General features: G+C 43.2%; 1 protein-coding gene across 1 annotated transcript; it reads right to left on the bottom strand.

Annotated features, from left to right (window-relative positions):
- Positions 1 to 787: 787 nt before the first annotated feature.
- On the bottom strand, positions 788 to 15,784 carry MFSD13A (major facilitator superfamily domain containing 13A). The gene is made up of 10 exons (XM_015420106.1): positions 15,735 to 15,784; positions 13,606 to 13,706; positions 10,474 to 10,745; positions 9,151 to 9,230; positions 8,124 to 8,573; positions 7,007 to 7,124; positions 5,635 to 5,731; positions 4,001 to 4,172; positions 2,690 to 2,883; positions 788 to 2,053 (listed from the first exon to the last, which is right to left on the bottom strand). Exons 3-10 carry the CDS (start codon positions 10,636 to 10,638, stop codon positions 1,800 to 1,802), a joined length of 1,530 nt encoding a protein of 509 aa, XP_015275592.1. The 5' UTR covers positions 10,639 to 10,745; positions 13,606 to 13,706; positions 15,735 to 15,784; the 3' UTR covers positions 788 to 1,799.
- Between the last annotated feature and the right edge of the window lie 824 nt (positions 15,785 to 16,608).

The raw sequence follows: 16,608 nt of genomic DNA, 5'->3' as shown, positions 1-16,608 counted from the left end.
AGTTACACAATGAGCTTCTTTTGACCATCATTTGGGGTATAACCTAAGGTCTAGGACAAAATGACCAATCATTTCTTCCAATCAATTTTGCAGAGGTTTCCACTTAACAGCAACCTGTTCTGGTTCAAAACAGGATATTGTCCTGGAAGACGAAGGGCTCTTTCCCACACTGATGCTAGGTAGAGTAAGCTGGCTATGCCATCTCTCTAATGAGTCATGTCGACCAGCATTGCCTCAGATCACCACAGACATATGGAAGTAGTAATGGACTTCTGTTTAGTCTCACAGATCAGCAGAGATGCCCTAGAGCTCCCATTGCTGACAAGTATGAGAAACATTGACTACACACCAAGTTCTAATGCAGCAAAAAAAACCCCGCTAGCATGAGTATCATCCAAGGAAGGAGGCTGCTTTCTCCATGGAAACAATGTTTCCAGCAGTTCTTGAGGACTGTAGTCTCAGAACATGTTTCATCCAAAGATTAGACCAGTTGCCCTAGAAAACCTGTTGCCAAGTACCTGTCTTGAATCCCGCCCCCTAACACAGCCCTACTCCCATTCCAGGGTCTGCCCTTTAAGCACAAAGCCCTACACTAACTGCCAGGGTCTAGCAATGCAGTTCCATGTGCTCTTTTGACAAGTATTACTATGACGGTTCTCTCAATTTATAGCACAAGCTCAAGATTTGAGTCCAATACCACAAAGGCCAACGAGATTCCCAGGGAATAGGCTAAGCTCCCCCTGTCAAGCTTTGACTCTCAAAAGCTTATACCATGCAACGCTTGCTGGTCTTCAAAGGTGCTCCTGGATCTTGCTCTTCTACTTGAGAGCAACATGGCTACTCACCTGAAACTAAGTACGAGCTGTTTTCCTACATGCTGTGTTTGTTTTGCAAGCACTGGATACCCTATTCTTTAGTGAAACAACCACCTTTCGCAGTAAAGCTGGCCTGCCTTCAGGATACAATTTTAATCTAAGAGGGAGAGCGAAAAGGATGGTTTTCTGAATAGTCCACTATAAAGAGAAAGTATAAGGAAAGGGGGAAACTGAATCTCACCCTCTCGATACAAGATTGTATACAAATGTGTGTTGTGTTTTTTTTTGGGGGGGGGATGGGACGGCAGGTCTCAAAATGCCACCCTGTTCTCAATATGCATGGTTTGTTCCCTTGCCAGTGATCTGGCTGTGCTTCTTCATGACCAGTTGCAACCAGAAAAGTAGAGGCGATTTTTCAAAAAGGTAGTCTGCTGACTTTCTGGACAAACTTCTATTTATGAGCAGTGATGCAAGCTTTTGAGTTCCCAAGCACTATTCAGTGCTAGAGATGGCTTGCAGGAAATTCAACATAACTCAGAAATGTCCATTTTCTTCACTAATCAAAGCTGGCTTGATTAGATATCAACTTGCCCCTTTCCCACTTAGGGCTAATGTATGCAACAGTGGAATCTGTGATTGGAGAACCCCAAGCTGTAATTTAGCCTCAAAAAGCAGCTGGGGAGGAACTGGTTTCACTGGGGAAAGAAATGGGGGGAGTTCCCTTTCCTAATGTCATGGTCCCAATCCTCCTGCTCCATGGCTGCTTTTAAGCAATCAGCTACACATTGGGGGAATCAGATAACTGATCCCCAATATCATCTGTAGTCTGGCCCTTACTCAAATGCCAAAACAGCAGAAACACCATATACCAGTCCAGATATAACTTTTCATCCCTAAGTTAGTAGCTGATCTTCCACCTACTTAATGAGTTTATCATGCAAATTACATATGGGAAGTGTCACTGGCTGCTGACTCCCCTGGCAATCAAATTGTTTTGATCTCATGAGACCAGTTCTCTGTTAAGTTCTGACGCTGAGATTTCACCGTCTGGAGGCGCCTTCCATGTAGGTTGAACTGTGACCAGCTGAAGATCTGAAGTAGTGCGCAGGTAATAGGGATAAACACAAGAAGGTAGAAGCAGCCCTGACGAAGGGTTGGTTCCCAGGCCACATTGGAAGCCAGCATGGGCTGAGCGCTCACCACTTTGTTCAGAGGATCCCGTTGAAAAATGTCATAACCTGAGACAACAGCAGCAAGAAAGTAAGTGTGACCCATTTATACTGTATGAAGATTATGGTTTTGATATTTTATTTCCAGTAACAAGATGGCAATCATGATCTCTATTCAAAACAAAAGCTATTCTACAAACTGTTACATTAGCCCTAAATGTAATGGTCTCCTTTTCATCACTTTCAGTTTGCAGACTTAGTTAATTTCCCTTGCAAGGAGCAAAATACACTTAAATGAAGCCCAGCTGACTGGAATCTGCTCCGGAGGATTTGCTTGGGAGGAAGGATTCCACACATGAAATGTTAGGGGAAATCCTCTAACTCAAGCAGACTCAGTGTCAGGAAGAATTCTCATGTGGAAATGGCAGACTAGGTTCTAACCTGCCATTTAGGGTGGCAACCTTCCTCATTTGCCATCTAGCCACACAATACAAAGAACAATATGTACAGAAGTTCCTTTAATGAAATATTCACTAAAAATAAACAACTGCTACCGACTAACACATGATTTAAGTGAACACATTGATATCCTTGACTATATTACCAGCTGTCATTGCTATGTTTTCTCAGGAGAGAAAGAAAACCAGCAACTGTTATCTCAAGTCCCATTCAACCACTAAAGAAAGTGCCCTAACCATCACCTACCTGTGTAAGCACACAGTAGCCAGGTGCCAATCAAAGGGGCAAAGGTCTGGCCAGGCTTGGTTACCAAGGCAACCATGCCAAACAAGAGGGCTGAGGCAGCCTGCTGCCTCTGATTCAGCACCAGGTCTTCATCTACCAAGTCAGTGACCACGAGGTTTAACAGCTTGCATGTCCCTTCAGTGAACACACGGTTGCTGGGGAGAAAAACAGAGATTCAGTAGGACAAGTACTCTGAGCACACAGTGAAATAACTCCTGGAGGGTTTGCAGATAAATTCTTGGCACAGAAAGCAAATACAGGAATAAAAGTTAAAAAAAAAAGAACAGATTAACTAGTTTTTCTGTAAGTATTCAGAATAGTACCCAGAAGGAAGGAAAGAGTAAAGTCATTCTTTGACTGCTAAAATTCTCACTTGAACATCATCAGCATCCCCGGTTTCTAAATCTGCTGCAGGGAATGTTAGCACGGGGCGTTTTGTAGAAAAAGAGCTAGGGGAGCTCATTAGCATATGCCACACCCCCTGACATCACCGGAAGTGTGTCATAAGGCCACACACCCCGCCCCCAACGGTCCCGGTCGCCGGCGGCAGCCTTGCAGCTCCGCTGCCGAGCCCCATGCAGGGCCTGGCGGTGGACCTGCAAGGCCGGCAGGAGTGCAAGGAAGCCCCGTGAAGGCCCTCCCTGGCCGCAGGCAGGGGTGGGAAGAGGCAGGGAGGAAGCAACTTACCCTCCCCTCTTCTCCTGCCTCCTCCTGGCTGAATGAGGGCCGGAAGCAGGGGGCGGGGCTTCGTCATGTGCCCCGCCCCCCGTACCTCACCCAGGGGAACTGCGATCCCCCCCGAAATGACCTCTGAATGTTAGCATATCTTTAACATTGACTTCCCACATTCTCAAAGGCTAGATTCTTTTATTTTAAATCACTGAGTTTTTCAGTATTCCAGGCTCTTATGTGATCTGAAGAGAAACCAGAGTGGCCGTGCATAGATCTAAAGGTAAAAGGTAAATGTTCCCTTGCTCGAAAGCCAGTCGAATTCGACTCTAGGGTTGCGGTGCTCATCTCTGTTTCAAAGCCGAAGAGCCAGCGCTGTCTGAAGACGTTTCCATGGTCATGTGGCCGGCATGACTAAACACTAAAACGACTCTGATCAGACTCCCCAGATTTCTTGGCTAATACAAATAGCTAAGTGCATAGCTGAGAATCAAGACTCTGGATTACCCTTTCAACACTGCCAATACTTAGTCAAACATCCCAATGCACTCATAGCCCACACCCAGCCCCATTCCTCAGAGCAATACTACTTAAGTGGTATACCTAGCTATGAAGAAACATAGCAGGTAAATCCAGTCTGGTCCAGCAAGGAACATAATCACACCGAGGAAGAGTTTCAGGAAAAAGAGCCCTCGCACCACAGCATACACACCCCACCTCTGGCAGAGAGACAAGAAATAGAGGTTGTTGAGATGAGGGGCTACATAGGAGACACCTGAGAAGGAATGGAAACAAAACAAAAGAGGATCAAACAGTGCATCACTGCAATCACAAGATAAACATGAGATACAGATCTTTACCCTTAGCAGGAAACATGAGTTCTACAATCAACCAGAAAATGGACTTTGAGGTCATATAGTCTCACCACTTCCACGCATATGCATAATAAGTAAAAGAATCCTGTTTAGGCTGAAGCACAGTAGTAGCTCCAGCTTCTAGTTATGTTGTTTGCACAGCAGCTTGGAGCTATATAACCAAAGATGTTCTAACTGAAAACCCCATCAGTTTTTCATCCTTCTGCAATTCTTATGGATACATCTTTCATTCACAGCCAGAAACTCAACTGCAGCCACTTAATCTGTTCTGCTTCTCTTGGTCAGATGTGGCTCTCTTTCATTCTCCCTATCTGCTTAATCAGACATAGGTCAGGCAGCCTTTAGCATGGCAGATAGTACCATTACAAAAAAAAAAAAACCTACCCTGAATAAGATCTCAGGTTGGTCTGGCTTCCATTTTTTTTTTTTAACCAGGGATCTTTACTAACCTGAACCTAAGTGTGGCAAAATGACAGCATCTACACTGTGTGTCTAGGTCTGCCATGAGGACATTGAGATGTGTGCTGTGAATTCCCTGCAAAGAACTCAATTCCCAGGTACGGTGGGAGCTCAGTGTGGATCAGGCCCATGGTGAGAGAATACTCAGGCCTCCCCCCACTGCTGTTTTCCCAATCGTAAATGGCCTCTGGGATGCTATTTGCCCCACTGGGGAAACATATGTATACCTTACAATTGTGGGGTCCCTAACTGGCCACAGCACCCCCAGCAAAATTCCAGGTCCTGAAAATTGTGCAAAAAGAACGCTGAAGCACCACCTCCACACACGTTATGGCCTTGATCCAAATCAGGCTCCCTTGCTCCAGGGAACGGAGGTCCCAGTGGGAAATTGAGTGCACATCTGATATGAAGTCCTCAAGGCAGACCCAGACATGAAGTGAGGGCTGGGGAGTATTTAGGTCGTAAGTAAAATTTTCATTTTAAAACTTAAACTTGCTAGCTTACTCTTGTTCTTGTGTATGACAATATCTGCAAAATTTGACTTCAAAAAGATGATACTCAGAATTCGAATAAAGCAATTCATTTCCATACATGCAGTACATATGGCTCTGCTCTTCATCAACAAACAGTGGTTGGGGTGGAAACCCCCCCCCCAGCTACAACTGGTTTGTACCCCACATTAACAGCCACAATTTCTGTGGTCTGGGCTCTGTACCATGTATGAATTCTGTGCAGGTGTGGAATTCCACTCCAAGAGGAAGGAAGACTGTTTCCACAAAATGGTGGGAGAGCAGCTGAACTAGGGATCTTGGCACCTTTGCCAATGAAGAGAATTGGCATTCTCTTGTCACTTTCTAGAAAGCAAGAATCAGTACATCTTTCAGATTCCCACCTTGGACTTACCCAGCAGAAACGATCCCATGGACAGAGAGATACGATCCGACAGCAGATGCTCCAAGAAGAGAGGGAAGAAGTTGCTATTAAAGTGGCAGTGAAAAACCTGTGAAAGATGACCCATGTGAAAATGTAACTAAGGTAAGACGGCAGGACTACAAACAAAATACTGAAAATAATAAAACTCTTGATACCAGTCACATGTACAAGCTATATGAATGGGAGTGGTTTCATATGGCTTGTGAATTGGAGATGCAATTCTTTAACTACACAATTTAGGCCAACAGACTATTCAGTGCTCGATAGCAGATGCCTGTTAACTCAGGAAGTCTTCCTATTAAACCCAGTTAGCCAGTGGATAATTATCCAGAGCAGTTCATTACATGTTATCATGCAGAAACAAATTATTTCCTGGAGAGCACAGCAATTGTAGATGTCATGCCAAGCAGCTCAGAAGTGCACAAAGATCTCCCAACAGAGCCTGTGAGTAAAACAACTATTACACATGGAAGATGGAAGGCAAGAGGTGGAACATGTTTTTTCATACCTTCTCAAACTATCTAAAATGCTGTGCTCCAATAAGGTTCCAAGCACAAAAATCTGTACATACCATTGCTTGTACATCCAATATTCAACTAAACTGGGTTGTCTGCACTGCTAAAACTGCCTCAACATCTAAATGGAACCAAGAGTAGAATTGGTGCTGTCCACCACATACCACGCAGTTCCAGGTACGGTTCCAGGTTTAAAAATACCTTATAATCCCCCCCCCCCTTGCATTAGAGCTACAGGCTGAGGATCAAAAGAATGCTCTTTTTTAGTAAAAGCTGGCTTCTGTTCATTTATCATCCCCCACTAAGCACCAATTCAAATAATATTTATTTATTTATTTATACTCTCGGCTTGTATCCCGCTCAAACCCCAAGGGGTCTCAGAGCGGCTTACACAATTATTACACAATAATCTAAAACAAGACGACTTTACTGAGCCTGGGAAGACCAGCCATACTAGAGGAAGTTCTCTATTATTACAGGGACACATAATGAAAGCCTTTCTTTGATGCTCATGAAAAACAGAGCTATTGTCATGGGGTATAATAAAGTTCACATGAAACTTCTCTAAGGCTGGTCTCATGCTATGGGCTGGTCAGTGAAATTCATGTGGCAAAGATCCTATCACCTAATCTATACCATGCCAAATGTTTATTGGACACAGTGGACAGTACATTAGCTTCAGGATCAATAAAGACTTATTTTGATCATGTAGAAGGCCACCTAGACTCTACTGGATTGGAGCTCTACAGGTGAGCATGTTAGATGTTTTCCTATCTAACCTCAACAGCCAAAAAATTTTGTTACAGAGAACACCGTGCTATACCTACCTGTATAAGGTTCATAGATACAAACCAGAGGAAGTTGCGATGCCTGGAGAGCTGTCTGAGATACTCTGCCAGAGTGATCCTTTTCTCCTGCTGCACAGAAGGCCTGTCTACATACAGTCTGGAGGAACAAATGACCACATTTTAAAAACAGCTGCTATTGGTGCAGTGTGGATAGAGTGCAGAACTTTGAATGGGAAGGCCAGAGTTAAAGTTCTCACCTGGCTATACTTCCTCACAGAGTTAAAGTGAGGATAACCTGGGGCAACTTCATGCATGTCATATTAAGGCTTCCAGCCTGTGCAGATCTTATGAAACATTATATTTATCTACCGTTTGTTGTGATTGAAACTGCTTTACAAATACTAACGTGTGTTTCAGGGGGAACAGATGTTTCAGAGTATTGTGGAAAAGCCCAGAAATCTGTAGCTTATTTTTAAATCTTGAGGTGTTGCAATTTGGCTTGTTCAAAGTGCAGAACAAATTTCAGATTGCAACAAGGCTACTTAGGCAAAATAGCAAATGGTTGCTGCTATTTGTTTGGAAGCATCAAAACCAACAGTATTTCAGATCAGTCTCTAGTGCTAGTTGGAACTCACAGTTCTCTTGAATGGCAGAGTGTACTAATAGATAAAAATGTATCTCTCCTTATCTCCAGCACTGTTAATATAAGTTTGAGGTGGTGGACTAAATTACGTGTCAATAAAAACCAAATTAGGTAGTGGTTGGTTTGGGAAATACCTGGAGATTTTGGGGGTGGAGCCTGAGGAGGGAGGGGTTTGGGGAAGGGAGGGACTTGATTGGGGTGTATTGCCATAGAGTCCACCTTCCAAAGTGGCCATTTTCTCCATGTGAATTGATTTCTGTCGCCTGAAGATCAGTTGTAACAGCGGGAGATCTCCAGCCACCACCCTAGTCTGGCAACCCTAGTCTGCACACATGTCCTGTCCAAACACTGAAGCTTCTGCACTGGATGTTTTAAAAGGTGACTGACAGACCTCCATACAAATGCTGGGACGTGTTGAGGAAACAGCTGGTCTTAGTCTACAAGCCATACATTTTGTTCATTGGGTGGTGTGTTTAAATGAGGAAAGAAATTACACAACCAGATAGCGCTTACTCTTTTAAAGCTGCTCTTTCGTCCCATTTCACTTTCCCCTCACTCTGAAACCTCTGCCTCAGCACCCATGTGGCCACAATGAATCCAACTGCTGAGCCGAAAGCCAATGCCACACAAAATATCCGGAAAGAGAAGAAGTCCTCCTTATTCCACACAGCATAGGACATGAAGACTGAGAGAGAGCCAATGGCACTGAACAGTGAAGAGTAGAAGTTGAGTCCAGTCCTATCCTTTGCAGACACAGCAAGGTCAGCAAGCAAGGCATTCTGGTTGAGATCCACCATGGTGAGGAAACTGTCATACAAGCAGAGGCAGATGAGAAACTGTAAACCTGGGTGGGCCCACGCAATCCAGAAGGCCAGGAATGACAAAGCAAAAAGGGGGCCATTGTGGTTTAGGGCCTTGAGTCTCTTCAATACCACTTCTGGAGAGGAGATCTCTATTCCAGACCTACAGAAGAAAGAACATTCCCATTAAAATTGGTTGGATTCATTCCACAATCTGAAATATACCTGCTGTTAAAAGCCTAATGCTTTCTCCCTTGTCAATCTGCATTTGTTCTGTCTTCTCTAATACCCATCATTATTCATCAGTATTTAGTGATTTACTTCTTGGTTTTTTCTTTGCAAGAAAGTTTGCACTGACTACCAGTCCCTCTTTCCACTTCTTAAAAGTTACTCAATTTATTTGGTTGCACTCATGTATACGTTCAATCCCATCTCACTGTGGAAATTCAGCATTCTTTTGAAGGATCAAAAGAACCAAGTCTCCAATTCCAAGAGGAGGATTCATATATGTACTCGAAATTCCCAAAGATTAGCATCAGAAGGAAAACAAGAATAATACGAAAGGCAGTGAGGTGCTGGTCTGGATGCATGTGTAACTGAATGGGTTAAAATTATTAATTTGTACATTAATATGCTCATTTTGGTTAGTTTAACATACTAGTTGGCATGTTTCTCTCCACTTTTCATAGCTATTAAGCTCTCAATGCCTTGACACAGGACATATATGACACTCTGCTTACTGTTGTGTGCTGAGGAAAGTCCGGTCACTCAGCCAGCCAAAGAGAGGATCATTGAGACTGTTCCAGATCAGAAACACAGTCTAGAATGAAAATATGGTATACCCACTGAGATGCAAGCTGAAGACAAATGTTTCAAACATTACAGAATGAATTATTTGCTGTTAATAATGCTCATCTTGGAGACTACCAAATGCAATATCTGGCATGCTCATAATCACAAATACCCATTCTATGCCCATTGCCAAATCCCTCCATACTAAAAAGCAGTTTTATCATATGGAACTCCATAACAAAAAAGGACAAAGCCCACCATTATCCAAGCTGATGAAGGTAGTGATTTTGGCTTCTCAGGCACTCAAGGAAAGAAATGCCAGAATTATAATCAAACCCATTTGGCATCTCTGCTAAGAGAGAACTTCCATAAAGCTTTGAGGAACAAATGCAAAAATATATCTCATCAACACAAGAAGAAAAAACCCCACTGCCTTTCCCAGGCTAATAACGGAACACATTTCCTCTGACATATACTAGCACTGGAAGATTATTCCTCTTTTGCCAATGTTAAGAGAGACTATATTCCTCCCTTGCTACAATACTCTAGAGGGGACAAAATTTATTCCACCCACCTCTATAATTACCAGCCAATCTCACTGAGGATAAAGTACCTTTCTGACTCTTCTGATAAAGGAATCAGTGAAATGAGAAACAGACAATATTTGTTCTGCACATCAGACCCTCATGGGAGTGCTGCATAGCATGTAGATTTTTCCTGGGAAACCAGTGTAGTGAATCATCACCATGTTTGGAGTCATAAGAGGAAAAAGTGGCAAGATGACCACAGAGGTATGTGAAGGGAAGACTAGAATTTTTAAGAAAGGCAGTATTGGATAGGCCCTTGCCTCAGCCCTTTAATGGGAGAGGTACAATTCAAGAGAATTACATTTCTAGAATCATGTAAGTTGCTTTCAGGGCGAGGTATAAAGAGTCAAAGTCTATTATTTCTATGTAGTATTTTTATTTCAGGGATTGACACAAGTGTTTTCATGAGAATTGTTCCAGAATAATGCCTATGTATGCCAGCAACCTAAGTGACTTGCTTGCAGTACTGCTCATTCACAGCTAGAAGATGCAAAATTCTTGCACCCCTCTGGTTTATCATCACCTCAAAATTAAACACAAGGCATGAAAGCAGATTCCCACCCATGCAAGAGAAACCCCTCCTTTAGTTCTTCAACAGCTGGCTACTAGCCCATTAACAGCCACAGACTTCATCTCACTGAACAGCTCTGACAAACACGTTAACTCTCAAAGTTCAAAACCTACCTCCCCAATCCAAAAGGAAAGTTTATCGATCTTGTAAACAGAAACAAAGGTGTCCACGTAGTAGAGGAGAAACACATTGTGCAAAATGGAAATAAAGAGCGACAGGGACCCATAGACCACTGCAATGGGGAGGCTGGAGAGACAAGCCAACATCTGGGAAGCCATGGTGGTTCACTCTGAGTCCTTTTGCTGCCCTCATCACCTCCAGTTCCAATGGGGCCTCTCCCTCCAGCACCTACTAGTTCGTTGTTGGGTCCAAACCATCATCATTCCTGTCAGAAAGGTAACAAAACCAAGTAGTTCATGTGCATTTTTCTCCTGAAGAAACAGATCCATTTAGTCTGCAATAAGAAATGTAACTGCATACAGTTCTTTTGGTTCAAAAAGAGGACAAATAATAGGATTGGACAGGCTCAGGCTATCTTAGGGTGGTAAAGCAGCTTTGTTAAGCCAAGCCATCATATGGCGACAGCCTTCTTACCAGACTCAGAGCTCTCTGAGAGATCCTTTCACATGGAGAAGTACCTAGTGTATTTTTATAAGGTGCTTTTAATGCTTAATTGCCAGCTGGAAACAGATAACCAGTATTGATATATGGACATTTCTCAGGGCATCTAGTTCCATCAAGACAATATATTTCATCCCAAGACAAGGATGCTTTCCCAATGAAGAATGTTCAAATGGCAAGTCCCTCCAAAGAAGTCTACCTTATGTAATCTAGAGAGATATACCATATACTTACAGTAGTGTTTCTCACACTTTATAAAGTTACTGTATCTAAATACTGTATCCAAATTTACTGTATCTAAATATGGTATCTAAATTTACTGTATCTTTCACACGCCACTCCTCCTGTATTTACCTGACTCCTGCCTCTCTGGTGCTACTGCCTATGCTTAACACAGCCCCTCTAAACCCTTCACTCTGCACACATTGCTGGTGTCCCATTCTATCCCATTGGCCCCACCCCCAGTTTGGGTGGCAGTGGTCTAAAGGGGCAGCAAGTGATATCTCCAACCTTCTAGACATTCCTATCCAATCTTTACAACTTCCAGGACTTCCTATTAACTCAATTTCAGCATGTTTTCAATCAGGTGCCATTTCCACGGGCATGTCAACTAGTGTTGTTTCTAAATATTATAGGAAAGTCCTGGTTCAAGGGTACTGACTGATACGGCAGCAGATATACCAAGATACTCTAAATCAGTGGTGGGAAACCTATGGCATGGGTGCCAGAGGTGGCACTCAGAGCCCTCTCTGTGGGCACACGTGCCATCGCCCCAGACCATCATAAAAGTGTCGAATTCTCTGCCAAATAATTTTAAGTAAATGAAAGCATTTGGGATTGCTTTCCTTACTTTGTTTGGATCATCTTAAGTTAATGTATGGGTTGTTTTTTCTAAAGTAAAACCTCAGTATTCAGGTTAAATTGCCATGTTGGCACTTTGCGATAAATAAGTGGGTTTTGGGTCGCAGTTTGGGCACTCGGTCTCTAAAAGGTTCGCCATCACTGCTCTAAATCCTTCTTCAGCAGCTTAAAAGCGAATCACAGCAAAAAGCTAAGTTACTGCTGCAGGTAAGAGGAAAAGAGAGGCTTCTTGTTTACTTCTCAAGCAGCTTTATCCAGACTGGGAGGGGGGGGGGGGAATAGATAAGCACTCTCTCTGCTCCTTTCCATTTGGAGCACCTCAAAGGACACTGTGTGTATTTGAAAGAATATGCATGATGTGGCTGAGAGAATGCTTACCCCAAACAGTTAGTATATATCTCTGTTCTTCACACAAGCATATTGAGTCAAGGTCTGGGAAGAATACAAACTTTTATGTAGCTCACTAGCCCAAGACTCTATGGTTAGTCTTGAGCATTAATTGAAGTTTCCAAAATATTAATTAACCTGTACTAGTTCCAAACAACTGCAGGCTAATATTCCTCCTCACTTCCTTCTTAAAAGTAGGGTTCATTCCTTGCACATTTAATTCCCGAATAAATAAAAGCTATTTTGAAAAAGAAGGCTGTTTGAAAAACACTTTACATTCCTCCTTTCCCCCCTCCCCCATCTGATCCCTAGAAGACAGGGGGGATCAGACGCCATTAGCAGAGTGCTGTTTCTCTGCTGCAAAGCACAAAAGAAAACTGTACCATTCTCCTGTCCACAGATAAAGGTTTTAACCCTGGGAGGGCAAGAGAAGTGCAGCACTCAGAGCCTGGCCAACACTATGGAGACTGAGCACTGGGCTCTCAGAGAAGCCTAACACATTGGCTCAGGTGACGGTAGTGGCTGTGCCTGGATTGATACTCTCCTAAGGAGAGAAAGAATGGAAGAGACTAACTGCACTACACCGGTTAGGCAAGCACAGAAGAATAAGATTCTGCTTTTCTTTTGATCCCTCTGCTAGGGAGAGAGAGCAGTCAGTCCATCAGGCTCAGGGATCTCCAGATGCTGCCCTACTATATATAAAGGTAAAGGTTCCCTTGCTCGAAAGCCAGTCGAGTCCGACTCTAGGGTTGCGGTGCTCATCTCCATTTCAAAGCCGAAGAGCCAGCGCTGCCCAAAGACGTTTCCGTGATCATGTGGCCGGCATGACTAAACACCAAGGCGCACGGAACGCTGTTACCTTCCCACCAAAGTGGTACCTATTTATCTACTTGCAATTTCTTGCTTTCGAACTGCTAGGTTGGCAGGAGCTGGAACTAGAGACGGGAGCTCACTCCATCATGCGGCACACTCGGGTCTCGAACTGCTGAACTACTGACCTTCCACAGCCTGCAGTTCAGCGTCTTAACCACTTGAGCCACTACTATATATAGATCTACTCTAAAGGCAGCATGTGGGATTCTCACCTTTCTTCTCTCCCTCCTTTCAAAACAGAGACAGAGTGCACAGCAGGCAGCCTTCAGAGGCTTCTTTGTTCTGAAGATAGTACATATGAATATGTATCCCCTTCTAGAAAGTGATGGGAAGGCCAGCAGCACCATTCATAGCTTCCAGAGTTACAAAGCAACTGAACCTAACCCTAACCCTGATCACTTGGAGGAAATTTCTGCTTGTCCCAGCCAACACTGGGCTCCTTTCACGACAGCTCACTCATGTTTAAAGAAATCAGTGAACATATAATGATTGACCTACAATACCTTGTAGAGAAGACACACTGAGAGGAAAATGCTTGAAGCAGTTCCACTGGTACATCTGTAAGGTCACTGTTTTAACTTGAAGGCATTAGCAGGTAGCATCACTAAAACCAAATAATGAAAACAAAATTCCTATAATGCATCTTTGGGATATTCAGTTAGTTACTCATTCCTAGAAAAACTTACATATATTTAATTATATCATCCTGGCTTGAATGGGGTTACTAAAATTAGTTAAAAATATGAGTTCAAGGATAGGGTTCAAGACTGAATTATTTCTTAGTTAAGTATGCAACTTTCCAGACACATTTAGAGTAACTGCATTTTTTTTCATTCATTTACTGCCTTGAGAATACAATTTAAAAATACCACCACTGCAAATTATAAATTGTGCCTTGAAGGATTTCCTGAAAGAGGCCCCAGGTTGAAACAAATAGAAAGTTGTCCTCACATTTCAGCAATATCACCTGATTTACTTTAACAGATTTGTAAACATTTCCTCATGCAAGAAAGTACAGTCACAGCTTTGACTCATACTATAGACAGCCTTTTAAATCTATGCAACCCAGTAGTAAAAGTGTATCTAAGAGAACAACCTTAAGCAAGTCTGCTCAGAATCCTGCTGAGGTTTATTCAACAGGGTTTCCTCTCTGCAAAGTGTTCTTAGGCTTGCACTGTAAACCATGGCTGAGAAACTATGCTTCCACATAACTGAAAAAGACAGCCCAACCTGAGCTAGCAAAACAGACCTCAAGACCTGCTGCATTTAATTAATATAGTAGGAAGAACGTGGAGCTCTTTTGCTGTGTGACATTACTGTGAATGCTGGCAGTAATTCAGTTGCCCACCTCAAAAAAACATACAGCATTTTGATGCAAAAATCAGGATGCTGTTTATAGTTCTATTGCTAGCTAATCATTTTTTTCAGATTACACACTCTTTAGAGGGTACAGAGCATTTCAGTTTTGCCTACATAACACTATATCATGAGAAGTCATAATAGAACTATTGCTTTCTGGTTTTATGTGTTCAACACAGAGAAGACACTTAGCAACGCTACCCATAAAAATGCAGATGTTTTCAGAATATCTGAAACATTCAAAGGGGGGGGGAACTAGAGCAAGGTCACTGTACTTTGATGTTTCCAGGCAGTCTCTTAGGATGCTCCAAATGATACCTGAATAGTTGTTGTAGATTTTCCGGGCTGTATAACCCGGAAAATCTACAACTAATGAACTCTGGCTGTGAAACAACCAGGAATCAACAACATATTGATACCTGAATAGCTAGGTAAAAAGGTGTTCCCCACAATTGTTCTTTATACAAAAGCAGGTTACACAATGATCAGGAAGGAAACTGGTGTGAGAACATTATATATTTAAAAATGGGAGACAAAGATCCTTCCAGACACAATCAGAGAACTCCGAGCAACTGCATTTTTTTTCAGGTGGTCAGCCGTGTTGGTCTGAAGGCAGTAGAACAAATTTAGAGTCCAGCCACACTTTAAGATCAACAAAGGTTTATTCTGAATTTGTTCTGCCTTTCGCCCCCATACATTCATTGCATAGAGGCTACAATTTCAGATACAACTACAGTTGAAAAATACCACCACTGCAAATTGTATGTACATAAAGTTTACAGATACCGTCTCCTCGCAACAGTCCGGGGGGGGGGGGAGACCCACGCTTATTAATAGTTAGATCAAGATGGGTAGCCGCGTTAGTCTGTCTGTAGCAGTAGAAAAGAGCAAGAGTCCAGTAGCACCTTAAAGACTAACAAAATTTGCAGCACGGTATGAGCTTTCGTGAGTCCCTGCTCACTTCTACAGATAATAGGGGGAGTGGTCGCAAGTGAAAAAGAAGCCGGCCTCCAGTCCAGCTGTGCGTAAAATTGGAAACAAGACAAGCGGAAGTGGGCTGCCAGAGGGATAACCCCTTCCTTACGCAGGCAACAGGAAGACACCCTACTCAGCAGAGGCGTAGCTGTATGAAACAGAAAGAGAAGACCACCCCACCACAGAGGAAGAGAAACGATTCAAAATAAAAGTCTCTAATGGGCAGAAGATAATCGGGGTGGAGGGGGGGGGGTAGGCGAGAGCCCTGCCGCGCACCGAGCTAGCCACCGTTTCTTACCTGTAACTCCGGCCCGGCTTCAGCCTTTCGGTCAGCTGGCGCAGGCGTACTGAGCCTTCTACGGTCTCCCCCTCCCACGGAGCGTCAGGTGACACCCACAGGACGGCCATTTTTGAGACTGACCGCCTACTTCTTTCGATACCATCTTGGATGTGGGCACTGGAGGAAATTACAGCAACTTGCCCAATCATAGTGCTGTGTTTTTATGGGACGGGGGGGGGGAGTTGGAGTAGCTTAAGGAAGCTTTCAGTTCGGTTAACAAAAGGCTCGTTGGTTTGGTTGATGTCGTTGGGCTTGTGATTCCTTTCTCAGTAATATGTTGCCTCTTTTAATTTTAATTTGAAACATTTTCCTTGAATATATTTTACCAATGTTTCAGAATTAAACATCGGATGTCATACATATTTGGAGGACAATGGAATTGTGTGTATGTGTGTGTTTAATACAAAGCAAGCAATTAGGATCGAGGATCTATTACATTTGTCCAGGTTCTATTGTAGTGCCACAAACCGCACCAATTTTACTGCAAAGTAACTTAAAACACAAATCCTAGAAACCGCAGAAACTTTCAAAACCCCTAACATACGGTCACTAGATCCTTGATCGGTATATTTGATCCTCGGTACATCCTGCTGTGGCTCAAGTGGTTAAGACGCTGTGACACTGTCTAACCATCTCATCCTTTGCCGTCCCCGTCTTCTTTGACCTTCAATCTTTCCCAGCATCAGGGTTTTCTCCAGTGAGTGCAAACATGTCTTTCAAATGCCGGGAAAGATGCCTGGCTTTAAAGTTTGATGCGAACGTATCAAGCAAGCTAGTACTGTGAAAGGGTCATTATGGCTCCTGATTCTGCCACTTTCTCCAGATACTTGGT

This window comes from Gekko japonicus, unplaced genomic scaffold, assembly GCF_001447785.1.
Source record: "Gekko japonicus isolate JY-2015 unplaced genomic scaffold, Gekko_japonicus_V1.1 scaffold29, whole genome shotgun sequence".
In the NCBI taxonomy this organism is placed as follows: domain Eukaryota; kingdom Metazoa; phylum Chordata; class Lepidosauria; order Squamata; family Gekkonidae; genus Gekko; species Gekko japonicus.
The sequence above is the reverse complement of the archived record's forward strand: the minus strand, read 5'-3'. Positions and strand labels throughout refer to the sequence as shown.

Coding starts and splice junctions, on each gene's coding strand:
- MFSD13A (XM_015420106.1), bottom strand. CDS start 10,638: ATGGCTTCCCAGATGTTGGCTTGTCTCTCCAGCCTCCCCATTGCAGTG. Junction 9,231..10,473: donor TTTCCTTTTGGATTGGGGAG/GTAGGTTTTGAA, acceptor TTTTCATTCTAG/ACTGTGTTTCTGATCTGGAA. Junction 2,884..4,000: donor CTATGTTTCTTCATAGCTAG/GTATACCACTTA, acceptor TTTTCTCCCCAG/CAACCGTGTGTTCACTGAAG.